We start from the raw sequence: 20,793 nt of genomic DNA on the forward strand, positions 1-20,793 counted from the left end.
GCCTGGTCCTGGGAGCGGTCTTCAATCTCCCCCTTCCTCTGTTCCACCTCAGTTACTCTATGGTCAGTTTGTTCTAGTTTGGTGGAGAGTTCTGTCATGCAGGACCTGAATTCGGCCTTAATGTCTGCCATGAATGCTAGTAAGTCACCTCTGGTGGTCGGGGGGATAGCCCTCCTTTTGGTGGTCCTGTGAGGTGGGCCCGGCAGGGTCGGGTTTTTTCCCCCTGTCCGGGGCTGTAAGCATGGTGGCTATGTCCACGTTTTTGCTCGCTTTTGTTTGTTTGGACATAGTGGCAGTTCGTCGGGTAGAAGAAATGTTAGGGCGGCAGATTTGCGTTCCACTTCGGAGCCGCTGATTTGGGCAGGGGGGTGTTGGTTCTGGAGTCCGATGGCTTGGGTCTCCCAGGCATAGGAGCTGGAATATGAGTGGGGAGGTGGACCGGGGCGCCCCAGGAAGTGGGGAGCCGAGGGAAGTGCTGATTTTTAGGAGAGGTGCGGGCTCAGTGCCTTCCCCTTGGAGGGTGGGGCAGGGGACCGAGGGTTAGGAGCTGGCCCTGGTGCACAGACTGCCTAGGCTGAAGATTGTGAGCTCCACTACCAGCCTGGGGAGTGTGGGGGGCCATGGCAGCTGCCTGGTGGCTCTGATTGTGTTTGGCGCAGGGTGGCTCTGGGTTCCTGCCAAAGTAGGGGTGCTGGTTGGAGGGTTTTGATCTCCTAGGAGGGTGCAGTAGGGCCCCCACTGCCCCCCAGCGGAAGATGCCCCAGGATCCGGTGAGGGCAGCGTGGGACCACCAGTGTTGTTGGGGAAGGGGGGAGGCAGATCCTCCGCTTCTTTATTTGGGGAAGAGGCACTGGCTGGAGGAGTGGGCCCGGGCGCCCCTGGAGTTGGAAGTGCAGGCCTTATGTTTAAATTGCACCTTCTGGCGTGGATCAGCGAGGAGAGGGAGAGCTGTGGTTCTTCCGCTCCTTTAGCCAGGGGAGAGGAGCCAGGAGAGGGAGTGGGCTGGGGCGCCCCAGGAGTTGGGCCTGCAGGCTTTGTGGAGGATGGCGCTTTCCAGCGCGGTATGGCATGCAGCAGAGTTCGGAGAAGGTTCCGAGGGCCGCCGGAGGGGGACTGGAGGGAGCCGGTTTCTCTGCTTCTTGCTCCTCTGCCGGCGAGAGGTCTGAGGCCCCCCCCAGCGGGGGCTCGGGCTAGGAGTGCTTCGGCCCCAAACTCTTACCCCCCAGCGGCCCTACCTGGACGTGTGCCATCTGCGCCGCCTCCAATGCAGGTGCTGGACCTCCCTCCGGGAGAGGGACCATGCCTCGTGACGCCTCTTATGTAGGTGTTGGTGCTGGGTCTTTGCTCCGGGGAGGAGCCGAGCTCCGCGGGGGCCACGGGCCAGGTCGGAGGTGCTGCAGGGGTTTCCTCAGCCCAGAGGGGCACCCCAGACCCCGCCGCGCACCACGTCGGAGGCCGGGGCTGCTGTCGGAGTTGCGCGGGGTGATGCGTGGACGCCTCTCCCTCGGTGCAGGTCCGAGGTTATCGCAGCGTGTTTCCGGAGGTTCCGGGTCTCAGGTCCGGGATCGATGGAGCTGGGCGGCTGTCTTGAGGGTTTTCGAATGCTGAGGCCGCCCTGGGAACCCTCAGTGCTGCCTCTGGTTTCAGGAGGTGAATGCGCCCGCCATTTTGGATTTTCGGGGCTGTATGGAGCGGCGGGAATCCGGTGGAATTGCCGGGTCTGCCATGAGCGTTACGCTCTCATCTTTGGCCCCTCTGTTCCCTGGGAGTTCTGAATGCCCTGGGTGTTAGTAGGGCCCTGGTTGGATTGCGGGAAGCCGCATATTTTTGTTGTTATGGCGGGCTTCTTACGGCTGGCTTCAGGGGAGCAGCCACAATGATGGCGCTCCAAGCCACGCCCCTCTCATTCCACCTTTTAAGATAGTTCATAAAGGGGTTGGTTATCTCGGGAATATCCTGAACCTCAGCATTTTCCTCCTTTATTTGGGCCACCAAAAAAAACAGATTCAGGAGTGCCTTTCTTTCGGCTAAAATTAGATCAAGAACCAGTCTTGATCGGAGGTGGCTATGTCCACAGGATGCGTTCAGTTTTTCCAGGAAAGGCAACTCTTTCAATGTCAACAGACGATATTGCATTAAGTGTTGTTATTTCTGCTAGTATAAGTAGAATGTTCATACGATTTAGGCATAAAGGTATTGATGAGCCTCGTGTACTAGCCCTTGAAATAATATATAGAAGGTCAGAAAATTGTCTTCATTTACACTTATACTCCTGACATCAGGTTTTAACGATTGCGCAAGACCTGAGGCAGTTGTATGAGGCTTGTTTTGATTATCAATTCTCACCTGAGCTGTGTCATTACTATGTCTTAAATGACTCTGAGCACAGTGGCAGGAGTGATCAGAACTTGGGTTAGTACTAGGTTGCTTTTGGTCATGGAAAGCCACGACGCCCCTTTTAGCCATCGCACAATTGCGCTCAGACTGTATATAAAGTTTGTCGAGTAAGGCTCCAAAATTAAAATGTCTTTCATGACCTTCACCCAACTTGTCACAACTCTCTGCCGGTGGTACAGAAGTATGGACTAGTAAGGAATTAGATTTTGTTTCAGATGGACACATAAATAATGGAATGACCTGTAGATTATCACAAGTAATTTTTCCCTGAGTCAAAAGAATCCTGCGTGCTGTGTTGTGATTTCCCACAGCCAAAGTTATCAGACATTGCATTATTGGTCCTGTCACCGACACTTGGGGTGTGATTGTTGTGCAGGATTCGCAAGTGGAGCTGTTTTGGACAGAGGTAGTGGAAAGAGGTAACTTCTTTTCTATTTGAGCTCTGATTTGGTCCCAAGGACAGAGTCACTGCACAACAGAAACTGGCCACGTTTGCAGAGGAACACTCTTTCTCAAGTATAAACAAATTGGAGGTTGTTAGGTGTACAGAAGGTTCAGACACGGTTTTCCTATTTTCAAATAAAGGAGTTGTTTGTACACAAACATCTTTGCTAATGTTCCTTAAGGCATCCATGTCTGCTCCTCAAGGCCTACAATTGATGCAAGTCCCATTGCAAGGGTCCACGCCATGGTGAGTGCTTCTGTTCTGCACACCCACTCCAGAAAGCCTGGCTGGTAAGGACAGGGGACAGGGGACAGGGTCTTGTTTCCAGCACAGCCATTAGTGAGGCCTCAGTCCAACAGCAGCTAGCCCCACTGCTTCCTCGGTATGGATAAGAAACATGGCTCTCTTCAGTCTTGGGTGCCTATGAGGTAGGTACACTTACAACTAAAAAGAGAAAACCCAATACTAGATCACATCTGATTCCATTCATGCGCCCTCTTTAATTGCAGTGTGCATTTCGTTTAAGGTATCTTGGTAGCAGCGCCGATTTAAAGTTGCATAATAAAGAATAATAACACATTAGGAAATAATCTGCTCTGCATCCGGCTGGACTTGGAAAAAGAACGCCTTTCCCAGTCTTTCCATTTCCCTCTATGCTCTGCATCCGGGCAAAGGCCACGCTGCCCAGAGACACTTCTGCTGCTATGGTGAACGGGGCTTAATCAAAGAATGGTGCCATTCCAGGTTGGTGGAACGGGGGAAAGATGTAAAAAGGGACTGGACTGGATCAAACAAAGGGAAGGTAACTCAAAGCAGCGGTGGTGCAGAACATGGGGCTGGCGCTGCCATAAAACACATGCCCATTTACAAAACAATGGCTGCCACAGAGCTAACTCACAGCACACCATAAAAAATACATGTGCAGTCAATGCATACAACAAAACCCATCTCCAAACGCGGCCATCCCACAATTCCTAATGTAAAAAAAAGCACTGTAAATCATATGCGGCCATCCAACCAGCCGTAATTTAAATGTCACCAACAACAAGCAAAGAGCTCGGCAACCCTGGGAAATGGAGGCAAGAGAAAAGCACTGAGCAAAGAGCTCGACAAAACAGGGCAGTGGAGGCAAGGGAAAAGCACAGAGCAAAGAGCTCAGCAACACGGGGCAGTGGAGGCAAGGGAAAACCGCAGAGCAACAAAGTGGCTTACGTGAAGAAACAAACAGACACTGCATAGCCAATTACACCCTAATGACATCACCAACTAATCAGCCAATCAGGTGCTGCTTACATCAAAAACACAACACCAACCAAATCACTATATGAACATTTTCAAAGCCATTTTAAACCAAACCGAAAATATTTCATTAATTAGTATATTTAAAATACAAAATACATCAAAATGTGCAACATAACATTAAAGCGGTAGTCAATATATTTAAAAGCATTAATGAAGATGAATTACTTGTTTTTACATTAACAGAGGACAGCCACTTTTTTGGAAGAAGAAATGGCTGACAAATCTACCACAAAGTATAAATTGAGGACAAGAGTGCAAAAGGAGCTGTGTTGGGGGGGGAAATGGGTGGGAATGGGAGGAAATCCCTATACATTTCACTTAGCAATGGGCGTTAAATGGGTGGGACGCATAGTCAAACTACCATGTATCCATCCTCATACGTCAACCTGCATTGAAAATCATTACAACAAACCTGCATCCAAAGCCCCTATTTCAAGCTCTCATGTTAAAGCTCTTATTTTAATGACAATGGGCCTCATTACCAGTCCGGCAGTAGCCGTGCCGGAAAAGCCGGCAGGCTACTGCCAGACTCGTAGTGAATTACCACCTCAGTGATTGCCGGAATCACTGGGGCATTACAACCCTGGTGACCAGGTAATCCCGGAGGCGGAATTCCATTTAATCCCCATTCCCATGGAGTCCCATTGGACTCCATGGGGATGGGGACCATGGAAAAACCGACACTGTAAATAACGGTGCTGGTGTTTCCATTTCTGTCTGCAGGCGGGTGGCGTTACTCCCGCCAGGTCGGACCTGGCGGGAGTGACACCACCCACCTGCAGAACTCTTAATCAGCCGGTCCGGAGACAATGATGGCAGCAGTTTTACCGCCACCATTGTTTCCGGACCGGCAGGGTCATAATGAGGCCCAATATTTTGGGCTTTTTGCCACCTAATAGCCAAAACTAAAAAAAACAGAGAATCCGAGCTAAAAGAAGCCTGACAAAGAACATGAATGAAAAGAAAGAGTAACAAAGAAACCCAGACACAAGACACCCAGACCAAAAGGGTATTACTCCTTCCTCAGGTTTTTCTAGGCCTACAATCCAAGCAGTAGCAGTGACCTGGATCCTGCAGGAAAGAGCGGAAGTCACCATCCGATTTATAATCTATTATAGTCCTTGACCCGGCCATATGAACATGACCCTGAGGAGAATCCCTCTGAGCGGATTGCCCAAGGGCAGGCTAATGAATTCCCAATCATCCATAAAATGCAATCTGAATTATCCACGAACTCATACTTTTTCTGTAAATTAGAGATGAAAGATATAAAGGTTTTTAGTGCTGTCCAAGTTCAGTGTGACTTACCAAGCGACTTTGATGTCAGTGTTGAAAAATAGGAGCTCAGACTAAGACAAGTGCCAGATGTCCCGTACAAGATCTCTATGCAAAAGCATCAATAGTGGAAGCTGTATTTCTGGCTCAGTAGAGTGGTGATAAATTGGTGTGAAATGGCTCAAGCTTCCGAATGCCAGATGTAAGTGGAAACCCCTTACTTCGAATAGTCGGGAGCTTGAGCCATTTCACACCAATGGGACATATGGCACTTTGTTTACTCAGATCTCCTATTTTTCGTTATTGTTCTACCTGGTACATCTTGCAACCAGACAGTGCCCTGATGAAGGACCCATTCGGTCCGAAATACATTGGCCGAATATTGTCTGCCTGCTGAACATTGAAGAAGTTGTAACCAGATGAAACTATGATGAAAACAAACTTTTGTCATGAACAGTAATTATTAGTGAAGAACTTCTAAATGTAATTGATTGCTACCAAGGTACTGACAGTACAAGGCATACATTAGTGTTTAAAAATTGATTAGTCAAAATGGCTAAAAAAATGTATTTTGATAAGCAATCCAACATATACGAGTAGCAAATGTGTATCCTTATTTCTATTGTGGCCCGCACAATACATGTGACCCCTCTCAAACAATACTTGGCCTGGGACCCTTGACTCAACGCTACAGCTAGAGCTTCGATGAGCAGATGCCTTAGTTGGACATGTCATGTACACTGCTGCCTTGGCAAATTCAACAGGGCTTCACACTCTGGCCTTGCAAATACATAACACCCTCTGAGCTGTTGGCAGAAATTTTAAATTAAATACTCCTTATTAGGGATAGTCCACTGGAGTAACAATTTTTTCTGATAAGTGTTCTCTAGCTGGCAAAATTAGAAGTCCCCACACACCATAGTTGACATTTGTACACTATACAAAAAAGCCTCACTCAAAGTACTGCTTCATTTATAACTAGCAGCTGTACCAGTGCTTCGCAAGGTAATTCCCACTGCAGTCCAAGAAAACATGAATCCTGTAAATCAATTCCAGCTACTTTGATTCGGAGTGTTGAGATTGCGCAGCAACATTATTGGTGTCTCGATCTACAGCTGAGGCAGCAGTGACCTCAACATTAGTGCCATACGTGTAGGGCTGAAGCGTGTATGCTTGAAGTGACGTCCCCGTACGTGTACGGCTGGAAGCACGTAAGCTTCGTATTGTTGAGATGCCATTCATTCATCAACTTCGGGGTGAAAAGAAATGTCGGTAATTATCATGAGAATTTGCCACAATGTGACATTGCTTTGCTTTTGTGTCTTGTGCAGTTACCCTAGAAACCACTTACCAGACCGCACATACCAAAAGTTCTTGGACTCAGGGAGGCAATAAACCACACTTAGACCAATAGTTAGACTAATAGTTAGAATATAATTGGATCTTTACAGGCCCTTAATTCACACGAAATATCAACACACACACCACTCTGTAAATGAATATTGTTGATTATACATATACATATGCATAAGATAAGCAAGGATAGATATGTTACATCACCGTTAGTGTAGTTGAAGAAAATCTCATCTCGGCCACACATCACTACCCAGTCCTGAGGCAGGTAGGCAGAGAGATCACACGTGCTAACAGGGTTTGGAGTGGAGCGTCCTCCCTCTCAGCGAGACTTCATCACCCGGGGTTCCAATTCTGATTCTACTACCCGGATACCCACTCTCTTATGGGGAACAGGTCCCCACCCACCGTAGGTTGCCAACCGTCCCCGGCCGAAGGACAGACAGCAAGCATGGGGGCACAAGGTGGAACATTCCAGTTAATAGTGGAAAAACCCAGCTCGTTTCCTGTGTGCTCGTTCCCGGCACCCCTTATCACTGCACCTGCACAACTCCGACTCCCTTCTTGGCGCGTCATTGATTGAACAATGCGCCAACAATCCTCCATAATGAGCTCATTGTTACGCTCACCTGGTCTCTGCGGAGGCATTAGCTGCTACTAGTCCTGTGCTTCTGAGTGATGGACAACCTCCCTCTGATTCCCAGACTAGGATGGTCCCGAACAACCTCCCTGGGTCTGCTCCTATGTGGACAGAAAGGTAAGTTGAGTCTTGACAGTTCTAAGGTGGTCCTAAACCCCCCGCCCCTCCCGATCCTTTCAGTTCGTACCCCTTGGGGAATGGGCAAGCTGGGTGGTTCACCTGTTGTTTTGCAATGATGGGCTCTCCGTCCTACTGTCCTCGCAGGGGCGCTAATCTTCAGGAACCCAGTTACTTCACTGGTTCCTAGTGAGGACTGACCCAGGCCAGCTGTGGCGTAGTCCTTAGTGTGACTTTTCCCCTTTATGGCAGTCTGGTAAGTATTTGTGATCCAGTGAGTATTTTGTGCCTTTTTATGTCCTTCGCATCTGTTGCAATGTTGCTTGTTAATAGGGGTTCCCATGCTCACCTTGTCCCTTTTCCCTTTTTTAGGTGCTGATGTGGCTCTGGAGCGCAGTGCGATATGCTGAGACGACTGCGATGAGTGGCAATGGGTCCCTGTATGCAGATGTCCACGCCGTGGTATGCAGCTACACGAGCAACAGGTAAGTGAAGCTTTTGATGTGAGCGCAAGCGAACTTGGCGTTGCACGTGCTTTCAAAGGTGTTGTGCTAACCTTTCTCTTCTATTCTTTCCCAGCGTAGCGGTCGTGACGTGGTGATGGATTCGCGTTAGAGTAATTGCAGACTTGCAGGTTTCTCCGCTCATGTCGATGAGGACAACTGTGTGTCTCAAGGTAAGCAATTGCAGGCTTCTTGTTTTCTCAGGTTAACGGGATATTTGCAGGTAGAATCGCGGTGAGTGTCACGTTGCAAGGCAAAGTAATGCGAAGCACGGACTGGATCAGAGGCGGGGCTTAAATAGCCTAGGCTGTAGCCATGCCCACAGGCGGTCTGGATGGGCACGCCCTGCCCCTCCCGACACGGGATGCTGATGAGCACACCCTGCCACGCCCAGTGCATGATGCATGTGTACAGTGGGCCTGGTAGGCTGACAGCCCCAGTGTTCCACATAGTTTGGCCTTCCTCATGAGCCTGGCACCCCAGAGGCGCCAGGACAAGGCCCACTTGGCTCCAGAACACCTCCCATAAGGAATTTTGGGTCTTCCCAAATGGCTCCCTTGCTGAGGTTGGATGGGCATGTGTGCCCTAGACTGGGTTGCCATGACACTCATCTGCTTCCAAATATACACATCGAACTCATGTCTGCTAATTGAGCTCACAGAAACGTAGCCTTCCATTGGGGTCATGGAAGTGAATATCCAAAATGGCCGTGCATCGGCACCATGTTTTTTTAGCTCTTTTTCGCAAAAGCATTACAGATGGACAACGTCATTGTGGACACTATTGAAGAGACATGCACCTGTTAGGGAGAATTCTCTGTTTAGGCTGAATTTCCTAACCTAGTGAGTCCCCCAGCAGCTTTGCTGGATTTCTGGAGTTTGTTTTTTCTCCTGCCAAGAGTGAGACTCTTTTTCTCCCACTCTTGGACATGATGTGTGGTGTTCCTTTGAATGTTAATGTGTTTCATGGGCTATGGGGTCTTTTACTCCATAGGGTCTCATATGTTTTCCTATGTGTGTTACACCTCACCCTCCGTGCAGTAACACCGGGGTGTCATAGTGACCCCCCACCGCAGACTCCATACCCTGGGACTGACTACTGTCTCCCAGGGCATGTAAAGTCACCATTGGCTTTACTAGTCCCAAATTACTAACAGGACCAGTACAAACCATCATATTGTGGACGTACTGGTAGGGGCAATTCGATTTCCCCTGGGTCTGTTGTTCGAGGGGGTACTTTCCCGTCCCCCCTCGTCGGGTTTTGGCTGGTGGCAGTGGATACTACTTTTTATATTCAAACCCCGAATAGGGATTTTCCCATTGTTCGAGGCTAATACTTTTTTTAACATAGCCTCTAACATACCGCCGGTTTATTTATTTAATATTAATTCACCGGTTGGTATTTTCTGCCAGAACTCGGTTTTAAAATGGCGTTTGTGTTCGCCTCTGTAACTCCAAACCAAAGGTAGAGCCCTTTGTTCCACTTTTTGGCAGGCTTCTCCACAGAAGCCTCCATAAGTGGTGCCACTCGGTCTGGGTATCACAGGGCGTGTGGGAGGGGGTTTAGGCACCCTGGACTGAGTTGCCTTGGCAACGCAAGTCGCACTCTTGTGTGATTTGCCCTAGTGGTGAGCCGGCCGGCTCACCACTTAGCATGTTTGATTGACAGCTAGGCTGAATGAAAGGGGGTTTCTTACATAAAAGCAGGACTTTTGGGGCAGGAACTTCAGAAGTCGCCACAGGACCTGAAAATCTGACGAGTGAGAAGCTGAGCCGGCCTGCTATGACGACACCACCGGTGGAGCCCTGCTGAACCGACTCACCACTTCCCAACGACAGAGGAGATCTCCCGGCTGGAGAGTCTTCTTCCCCTGACTGGTGGGCACAACCAGTTTACCTTCCTTTCTCGCATCCCAGGACGTCTTGTGGTCGAATTGCCCGTGCCAAGCACCCCGGCAACCGGATAGCCACTTACCACTGGACCGTGAATAAAAGGACCGCTCCTTTTAATTGAGAACTCCGCGGCTGGTTTCTTCCCGGGCAGTGTAACGGACTCCTGTTTTCCTCCCCGACGAGATCCTCTCTTCCCCGGACGAAGCACCGACTTGCACCCGTTGCCAGTAACAACTGCCCCCGCTGGAGCGTTCTCACCATTTTAAGGTACCGTGTCCGCCAGGCCTCCCTTTCTAAAGATTGCTACAAGGTAACAATAATCCCTTAACCTTCTGGACTGGGCTGGCCGCCTTGACCATCTAACTGGTCCCTTTCTGTTTGGTCCAACTCTTTCTGAACTTATTGCAAGACTTTTGGGCACTTTGAACCGTGTGACCTTGGACACATTTCGACTGGAGCCTCTTAAAGTGGGTCCGGCCTTGTTAACTTTGACTTTACGGTTTTAACCTGCCTTCTTCTCCTACTGTGTTCTTCCGAAAGTGTTGGGATCTGTTTCTATCTTTGCTCTGCCTTTCTCTCCCTTTTAAACCGATTGATTAGAGTGCCATCTTCGTTAAACGCTCACCGCTGTCTGAAAATAAGTGTTGCTTTACTTAAGACTTGTCTAACTAATCGTTGAAGGGAGTGTATATCTTTTAGTGACCGTGTTTTTGAACTGCTTGATATTAGTGCCAGTGTGTTTTACTAGATATGTTTTTAAATAAATAATTATTTCTCTTTTACACCAAGCTCTGGTCAGTGTTTGCTTGTTCTACTGTGTTCTTTTGACCTATTGTGAATACTCTGTATACTGCCTAACTCTTCTTGAGAGAAGTCTGACTGCTCAGCCACAGCTACCAGGTAAATCTGGGTGGTACAGACTGCTACCAATTGGGTTTACTGCCAACCACCTGTAGTCTTAAATCTTTTGCAGTGGTCCCTAAGGGAACTGCACAGGTTTCTGCCTAACAGCACCGTTACCCGTCACCCACATTACTACAAAAGCACTGTTTGTGTCACCCGAATGACTTCAAAAGTGAGTGCCGCTAATGTTAGCTAGAATGCTGATAGTGTGGAAAGTTTAGGAACATTTAACTGCTGATGTTTGCGTAGAACTATGGCGTGAAGAGCCATATGGCAGGGGTAAGCATTGCAGACCTCTTTATGTATATAGAGATAATGTTTATGAAACTTGACATATTGCACATCATAGTAATTTGCCTCTTGGCTTAAATATAGCAACTTCTTGTACTGTAATTTACCATAATCCCATTGAGTGCCAAATACTACCTGTGATGTCATTGTCTTCATCACTTCCTGTGATGTCAATATATATGCAATTTAGGGGAGCCTACATGTGTTTTGTCACACAGTGCAATGCAAATCATAAACCTGCCCTCGTTGAAGGTCAAACGTTTGCATGCTTCATGCTAATTTCCTACTGAGTTGCACCATAAAGCATTAACATACATTAAAAGGAGTCTATCATATGCTATGCACGTTTGGTCCTGACTGTAACATCCGGCAATAGTAGGGTTAGCTATAATCCTAGATCTTGGTGTATTCGTTGACTTGGCACGCACAATCATTGCGCAACCACATAGACCAAGCAATGCAGACTTTCACATGCACAAGTTCCTCAACCTCAAGTGTGCACACTCAGCTTCTTGCACGCACCACAGCTTTACACGCACTCACACATACACTAGCATATACGGACAATAGCATTTAACATACACAGCCTTTCACATGCATGCAAACAACAGCATTGTACATGCACAAATGAAAGCCTATCACTTCCAAGGACGCTACAGTCTGAGCGGCATGCAGTGCTTAGGAAAGTTAGGCAGAGAAGAGATGCAGAGGGGCAAAAATAGACGACAATTGATTTAGGAAACTGTGATGAAAGAAGGGGAAGTTAAAAGGGTGCTAGGGAGGGATAAAGGAGAGAGAAAAGCAAGAAAGGGTGACAAGGGAAAGTTTAATGAAATATTAATTAAATAAAAATGCAAGGAACAGAACAGAGAGGAAAGACAGTTAAAAGAAGGTCCAATTCGTTAAGTCCCATCCTGCAAGCAGCCCCTTATTTACTTGGGTTAGTTTTGCTTACAGGGAAGGAGCAGACACACAGATAGGCTCCCCACCGTCTTATGTCCAGTTTCCGTCTGTCAGCGTTTCGGATCGCCAGCAGGCTATAGTTGTAAGAAGTATTTTACCGTTTCAAAAGGTTTGAAGGATATGATGCTTGAGTTCAATAAAAAAAGAGAAGCATCTTGAAACATCTTTATTATATCTACACTATGTGGGTGACGTGAGCCTCCTAAATTACTGATCTATCAGTATCCTCCGATTTCTCACTTTTCTCAATTTTGTGGGCAAGTACTATGATTGGTTCCTTGTTTACAATAATCTTTTTTAGGGATACCTCAGGCCAGGTATCTGGTAATTGCATCTAATGTCATTCCATCTAATGCCATTCCATAAAAAAAATTCCATCTAACAAATGTGCATCAAATGCCTGTTTTTGGGTGTAAAGGGTTCATTTTTGTTCAGGAGGATTTTAAAGGGTAAAAAACGGAGGTTTGGGGGGGTCCCCCCAAAAAAAGAACAAAAATGCATTTGATGCACATTTTTTTGAAGGAAAATATGTTATGCAAATGCATTTAGATGCAAGGAATTCGATGCAATGACCATAAACCCTTGGGCCATTGTCTTGGGTTTCATTCATGTGCTCTATTATGGGTGACAAAGACAGTCTTTTTGAATAATTTCATTTTACCAATGCCGGGATAGTGCTAGGCCCTTTCACAGGGTATTCTGCCAGGTTGCCAGTATATGATGATATACAACTGAGCATCAATAAAGCTTTTGTGGGTCACCTAGCCAGTTAAATTTCACAAATCCATGATTAATGGATCAGCAAATTTGCAGGATTGACCAGGTCACAAACACAGACAAGAAATACACGTGGCCAGAGAAAACATGTTCTATTCCAGAAAACTATTTGTGATGTAGTCGTCAGACTGTTTTGGTAATTAAGAGACAGAGGCACTGATTTTAATTCTACTGGGTTGGCAGAAAAGTAGAAACTAAAGGAGACAAGCAGGGAGGGCATAATGGGAGGAGGACCAGGAACTTGCACAAGGGACAGTTTGCGCTGATAAACTAACATGCAATGACAGTTTCTGGTCCACCAGGAGGTGCCAGACACGTGCCAATAGCAAAAAAGGTATGAAAATGGGGGTGCGTGTTTAATCAAACCAGTGGTGGCACGCCACAATGGGAGGGGTGGTGCTGGCCTCTGACACAACTGGCAAGCCGCCCACCCTAAGTGGCAGGAATCACAGTTCACCCATGTGCTTTATTTGCATGGTGGACTGTGCTGCCTGCTTCTAAGCAGGGGTGCTTCCTTTGTTACACATTTTTGGTTGTTTGTTGCAGAGCCCTTTTGGCTCCACAACAAATGTAGCACATAGTAACGAGAGGTGGCGGTTTGCCAGAAGATTGGCCCTGCAGCCTCTCATTGTTACGCTAACAGTTTAGGCATGCTGACTGACAGGAAGGGTGGGGGCGGTGAAATCTTATCCCATCAGTCAGCATGTCTGCATTGCAGAGAGAAGCAGAGGGCTATCCAGTCCTATGTGGCTGTGCAGGCACACATGCAGGCTGCGAGCAGGTAAGTGCAGTGTCCTTTTTATGTAATGTGTGTGTGTATGTATATATGAATGTATGTATGTGCACATGTTGCTGTGTTTGTTTGTATGTATGCGTGCATGAATGCATGCAAGGAGTTGTTTAAATGTTTTGTGAATGGATTTGTTAAAAGTGTTGTGAGTGTGTGTGACCCTGCTGTGAGTGTCTGTGACCCTGCCCCACCCCTAAATTTGCCCCCCCCCCCCATGGCTGCTAAAAGTAGGGGTGGCGGCTGTTGGGGGCATGGCATTCTTTTTTGTTTTACACTTGATGCACAGTAAAGATACTTTACTGTGCATCAAGGGTAAAACGAACATAAGTGTTCTTATGTGGCTAGACTGGCCTAAATTCAATGTAGTCCAGTATAGCCACATAAAAAAACGGGTCATGTTTGCTTTACCCTTCATGCCAAGTAAAAGATGCCATGTCACATTAAGTTAGTATATTCAGACTGTCACTGGTCTTTCCAGTCAGCATATACTTTCTTAATGTGGTGTGGCATATTTCTACTTGGCATCAAGGGTAATGCAAACATGGTTATAAATAACCAATTACAATGGTAAGTGTAATTAAGTGGCTAGACTGGCCTACATTAGTGGTGCCAGTTTCCATATACTTTCTTACTGTGGAATGGCATTTTTTACTTGACATCAAGGGTAAAGCATACATGACAAGTTTTATTATATTGCTACCCTGCCCTAAATTGTTAGTGCCAGTGTGCATTTACTTCCTTACTGTGGCATGGTATTTGATTATTTTTACTTGGCACCAGGAGTAAAGCAAACATGAATATTTTACACAGCTAGACTGGCTTACATTGGTGGCTCCAGTCTGGTCGTATATTCTTTGTGTGTAATGGCATTTGTGTACTTGCCATCAAAGAGCAAACATATGTATAAACTGGCCTTTGTTGGTGTATAAAGCCAGTCTGGTACTATCTTTCTGTGGCATGGCATTTCTTGCTGGCTGGGTGTCCTTATATGGTGATACCACCATATATTGCTGCAGCCCATACGGGCACAGCCAGCATGAAAAGGTTTTATAGACTGGCATACATTGTGGGCAAAGACAACCTAATATGTGTTTGAAAATGATCCTGTCCACTGTTGGTGACTTGCTTTTATTTTTTATTTTTCATGTGCTTCCTATAAGAAACTGATTGCAAAGTGTGTTTTTTTACCCAATATTTCACAGATAGTGCTGTAAAATGCACCTTTTATAGTCATTATTTTAAAAGAATTCTAGGAGGCGAAGCACCCAAACCCACCTTGTTTGGTTTGCGCTCCCTTGCTGTGCCCGATCGCTCATGCATATTCAGCGCATACATTTCCCCCCTTCTAGATAAAAAATTCACCAGCCTCTACTGAATTTTACCAGGTTTTAGATCATGCTAATTTTGGTTGTCAAGGACCACACCTTTGTATTAATTTGGAGTAGGTTTCTTTTTTAGATAAGTAGTAGGGTGCGGTGGAGAAAAACAACCCTGACACTAGGTTGTGTTACCAATTAGAGAAACAAACAGGTGTCCACAAACTTGTGGAACACTCTCGTCACTTGCACACCTAATTCTATTGTGATCCAATCAACATTTTAGACCATCTGGGTATTTACTTATAGTTATCATTTCACTTCAGTAGTTTTAATATATCAACAATCACGATTGTTTATGTAAAAACTATTTTTGCAAACACAATATATTGGACACGATTATTTTCAAACAACAATAGTTTTAACAAGACAATGATCATGTTTCTCAAATTAGTAATCCATGAATCATGTATTCTGCTCTATACGTTTCGGTAAATCCTTTCCCTTCCTCAGGAGCTATTCTTCATGTTTTTAGTGCCTCAAATGCACTCTGATCCACAGGTTTTAGATAATTACATCAAAATACAATGGAACATTACACAGCGACGCGAGTCAAGTGTTTCATTAACCATAGAGTATCACGCAGCACTCGAAAACAACAATTATTTATTTACCTAGAGAAATCAAGGCTTGGTGAATTTCCTTCATCACATTCTTGTAAAACTCCTTCTGCCATCTATGTAAACGCTTCCACTCCTCTTCCGTAAAAAAGACTGCAACATCGCGAAATTTAACTTGTGCCTAAAAGAACAAGGCAGGTAAATAAATAAAATTAGACATGTTTGGGGAATGCAGCATATCTTACTCGTCCCTATCTCATTATCCAACGAGATGTAGGATTGGTTTTCAGTAATAATTTCTAATCAACAATGTCGACCAGTTATAATGTGGGGTATTTTCAGCTGAAGACAAAAGGAAACTGCATTTGGCTACGTTGGGCCTGAAATGCAGAGCAGTGAAAACACACGCAGATGACTGGCAAACTGAAAAGGCAGCATTTCATTTGCATCTGCCACATATCAGAATGTTGTTTTCAAAGAAAGAGAAATATACTTACTAAGTTGGCTTGACATGTGATTGTCTAAAACTAAAACCAGAGGCCCATGTTTCAATAAGTGACTGGTGTTTAAAGTGTAACATTGCTGACGCAGAGAGCAAAGAATAAAGGTGGCAATTGCAAACACAAAAACTGCTATCATGGAAATGTGTGCATTTGCAGTCTAAAATAATGAACGCATGGGGCCTCATTACATGGTAGGCAGTAAGGGATTACCGGCACCGGTAAGGGCACCGGTGCCGGTAATCCCTTACCGCCCTACTACGAGGTCCCTCAGCGGTCCCGTCCTTAATGTGTCGTCAGACCACACGTTAAGGACAGGACCCGCTGAGGGACTTCAGAGCTAATAACGGTACCGCTATTAGCGGTACCGTTATTAGCTCCTTCCCAATTCCCATTGAGCCCAATGGGGGCTCGAATGGGAATGGGGAATGGTAATTGGCATGGGGACTTAACGGGTCCTCCAGGGTCTGGATGACCCAGTAAGTCCCCATACTGCCTACCAAGACCCAGAAGGTGGTAGGGGGTAACCATGGCGCTAATTGCGCCATGGTTACCTCCTACCGTGTAATGAGGCCCATGGAGTCAAAATGCCCCTTCCCAGAGTAATGTGAACATATTACGATGGAAAAATTGACATTGACAGCAAGACACAATTATATAAAAATGAACACAAAGCCCCATCTGCAATGTAATTGTGACATTCAAACACAAGTTTCGGTTTCCTGAGAAATGGCTTTAGTTTGTATTCAGAATACTTGGCCAAGAGGGAATCTCTTGGAGGCCTGCTCTCGAAGATAAGCAATAAGATGACCCATTAGCACTGGGAGAAAAAAGGCTGATGGGTTCATTGCAGGCCAAATTCAACAAAGGCAGCAGATGCCCAGATCTTATGTTCAGTGCGGAAATACAACCTAAATGTTCAAAGAGAAATATAAAGATACATTTATTTGTACCAGCAATGGTTCAATTATCATTAAAATGCTGATGAGCATGCCTACCTGTTGATTTAACATAATTATTCAACCTTGGGAACAAAAGTTACAACCTAAATTGTGTTTTTAGATCCACAGAAAATGTCAAAAAGCAGAGATTCAGAGAGGTGATGCAGAGATTCAGGAGGGTGATAGCTTAATAAATTGGATATTTGATTAGAAAATGTCATATTGATAACTGTTATAATTTTTAAATTGACGACGAAAAACCCTCACACCAGAACCCACAAGATTGTGCTGACACAGAACAGTTCAATAAGTCTTTCATCTCGTCTCGGAGTCACGAGGATCTTTCAATCAGTCCCTCCTGCTATACTCTTGGAAGCTGCAACATCATCCCTGATGCCTCTTCTTCATCTGCTGCCACCTACTTTTATACCACGCGCGGTATGCTTAATTTAGAAATATTAACTTGAAAAAATATAAAGGTAAATTTATTTCTAAAATAATGTTTAATTCTGGCGGTCACTAAGGGACATTACTGCATTCATAATCACTGCCTCCCAGCACTTTGGGGGCAGGCTGCACTGCAGTTAGTGGGGCACTGTATCCAGAAGCCTGTGTGCCATTTGTGTACATGGGCACCACAAGACATTTCCTAGATGGCCGCCGCATTGTCTCCATACTCAGTAGGCTCCTCCGAGTTATTTTTCACCCGCCTCCCTGCACGCCGATTGGCCCTTCCAGCATTCTTTTGGCCTATTCGGTAACTCGCAGGCTTTAGCCGCCCCCCTCTGCAACGGCCCACATCTAAGGCACCGTCTGCTCTTGTCCGTTCCTGACTGGGCATTGTGGGCCCCACTATTTTTGCCAACCCCTCAATATGCACCTGGACGCCGAGGCCCTTATCCAAGCACTCTTGGGCTATGTGATCGCCCCCTCAGCTATCACGTAAGTGTGGTCTATTTCTATGCTGCCTGCATCATCCTCTGGACTTTGTGCCTCTCCTGACAATCTCCATCAACTATCTTCAGAAGGCACTTTTTTTTTTTCGCTTTTTGTTTCAAAGCACCAAACCCAAACACCCACTTCCTTCCCAGACTTCACCTCCACTGCCTACACCCCTTTACTGTTTTGCTGTTATAACTGTTGACCTAAAAAGAAAATCGAATTTAGCTGTGTGCACATCCTGCTTTTCATGAGAATGTGTTGACAGATTTACCACCTCTGTTCTCTGTCAAATCTGCTATCTGTTCCTTTACTCTCATCATATCCCTTTGTCTCTTCCCTTTCCTGTCTGTCTCTCTCTGCGCACTTGCCCCCTTCTTGCCTACCTCCTCTCATGTACCTCAATTGCTCTGCCTGGTTAACTGGAGCACACCTGTGCCCCGCACTATGGCACTTTCTATCTCCCCATCTACTTTAACTGTTTCTCCATCTCCTATCCTTCACCTCTCACTACGTCTGGCAGGAAGAAACTCAGGAAGGAAATACTTGCCTCCAACCCAAGCCTTCCTATCGCTGACACCTACGTATGTGCTTCTGCCACGGAGACTCTCACCGACATTCTCTTTGTCGTTCCTTCTCCTGACCTATGGACTCCCCATATGGCCACTTTGCTCCCTTTACTCTTCCTCACACAGAAATGGTGGCACCCACTGGAGACCCTTCTTGCCTCCTTTTCCACCGCCAGGGCCATCATAAATGTCTATCAAAATGGTACAATTCTAGTACAAGGGCCTCAACCCAATGCCTTACTTTTTGATAGGCTCCTTCCTCGCCTAATCAACTTTCCTCTCTCCTCTTCACAGGCTCCCTTGCCACCTGCCTCTATGGCTGCCCAGGCTCCCTTGCCATCTATGCCCACCCTGGCTACCTTGCTTCCTACCAGCCTTACAACTCCCCCATTGTCACTCTCAACTGTACAGGCTCCCTTGCCTACTCACACTACACTGACAACCTCATCATCTCCCTCCACCCTCCTACCCTGGCCACCCACTGCCACTCCATCTGGAGCTCCCTTGCCTTCTCTGCCTCCTCCTACCTCTATCAAACACACTTGCCGCTTGTGGGTGGCGGGGGGGCTCTCCCCTGCATCCCCCACGTAAATCCTTCAAAAGTGGCAACCTGTTCCATGTTGCCTAGGAGGAGAAAGGCAGGCACCACAATGGTTAATGTATTTCTACTCGGACTCAGGTTACCGTAACATTAAAGAAAAGGTTATATAGGAGCTATCTGGTAATGTAACGCTTACCTCTGGTGCCCTGCAGGAGCACCTGGTCCCCACTGTTGGAAGCGTTGTCATCAGCAAATGGGCGGGATATAGGCGAGTTCCCAAACCACTACCTCCCAACTGGACCACTGAAGAGCTATAGCCCAGTGAGCAGTGCAGCTGGGAGTGGCCTGGTAGATTTCTGGGACCGCTGGCAAGGATTATGAACGGCCTGGATAAAGACCCATGGGTGAACAAGCAAAGGATATTTAGTATGTGTTCCGCTGCTTTCCTCCCACCTCCTTTCTATGTCTCTCTAGGTTTGCTGGCTGGCGCAGCAGGTGGACTGGCTCACCGTTAGATGTGGAACTGACAAATAAAGGTACTAGGTAGGCATCCAATCCGGTTTCTTCACTGGAAGTAGTGCCCAGGCTAGCTACGGAGCATGTAATGCTCTAGAGTGTGAAAGGTAAGTGTTCAGAGGGAAACATGCAGCGCTATATGGAGTTCTAGTCGCTTTCAGCGCAGCTTGTTTTTTGTATTGTTCTCGTCTATATTGTCCTTAGTCTTTGTCTGTTGGTGGCGCGGAGCGCAAATAATGTCTTGCCTTTTGTCTGGGCAGGTGCGCGATGCGCAAAATACCATGCCAGAGAGTCGCTGCGCTGGGGATCACCGGAGCATCAGCCGCTGAGAGTTCTGGCTGACTGGCTACATGCGCAGGTAAGCGAATTTGCAGGAAGAGGTTCAAGTGGGCGTTGTTGAAAGTATGGAGCTCTTACTGAGCGTCTTTATCGTTTCAGGAATTGGAGCAGTTGCAGAGCCAGATTGAGGGGAAAGTCGTGTTAGCCGGGTAAGTATGGCAATCGGAGAGGTTCCGGAGCGCAGAAGGGCTGCAGGGATTCACTGGATACCAGGTTAGTAAGATCTTGGGAAGCATCAGAAACGCTGAAGTCCTCCGTGCACGTGGACACGGGAGCAGTAAGCATTACACTGCTCATTCAGGTAGGAGAAGAAACACTAAGCGCAGGGTGTGGCCGAGGTGTGGTTTTAGAGCCTCGGGCTGCACCTTGTAACACTAGATCACCAGGGATCCCAGAAACATGGGCCAGCTGAGCTGGGGGCCATCCTGAGTTCTGCCCCAAGTCCTAACTTGGCATCCATGTTAGTGGAGGCTGAGGCTGCCAATGCTCTTCAATGAACACCTACGCCAGTCGGCAACCTTTAATGTCTAGTCTTTCCCCATGCTTTATGGAGGTGTACCCTGTATTCTAAAAGGGATTCATGACACGTAAAAACAGATCCTATGACACGCGGATCCAGAAAATGAGAGAAAGAAAAACTGGGTATAACTACCCAGTAAACCAGATGCTCACAGACTGCTCTTCCAAGAAAAAGCTGCAGCACGTATTCCAACAGATATTAGATAAAGTTCTATTAAGTGGTCCTTTTTCTCTTGACAAGTTGAATAGTGGTAAAAGTAATATCAAATGTTTTCAATTAGTTGTGCAGAAAAGTATTTATTCGAACATGTTGAATCACAAATTGAAGCAAACCGCTTCCTTAAG

The 20,793-nt window shown here is 46.6% G+C and overlaps 1 protein-coding gene across 2 annotated transcripts in view; it reads right to left on the minus strand.

Moving 5' to 3' along the window:
• Nucleotides 1-20,793, minus strand: part of LOC138510513 (zinc finger protein 567-like) — a 252,011-nt gene that overhangs the window by 126,197 nt on the left and 105,021 nt on the right. For both annotated transcript variants that reach the window (XM_069626217.1, XM_069626216.1), the window contains exon 2: nucleotides 15,639-15,765. In XM_069626217.1, the coding sequence (XP_069482318.1) occupies nucleotides 15,639-15,765 (127 nt within the window). The remainder of the gene's footprint in view (nucleotides 1-15,638; nucleotides 15,766-20,793) is intronic.

Source organism: Ambystoma mexicanum, chromosome 6p (assembly GCF_040938575.1).
Source record: "Ambystoma mexicanum isolate Mex_15411 chromosome 6p, UKY_AmexF1_1, whole genome shotgun sequence".
Classification (NCBI taxonomy): Eukaryota; Metazoa; Chordata; class Amphibia; order Caudata; family Ambystomatidae; genus Ambystoma; species Ambystoma mexicanum.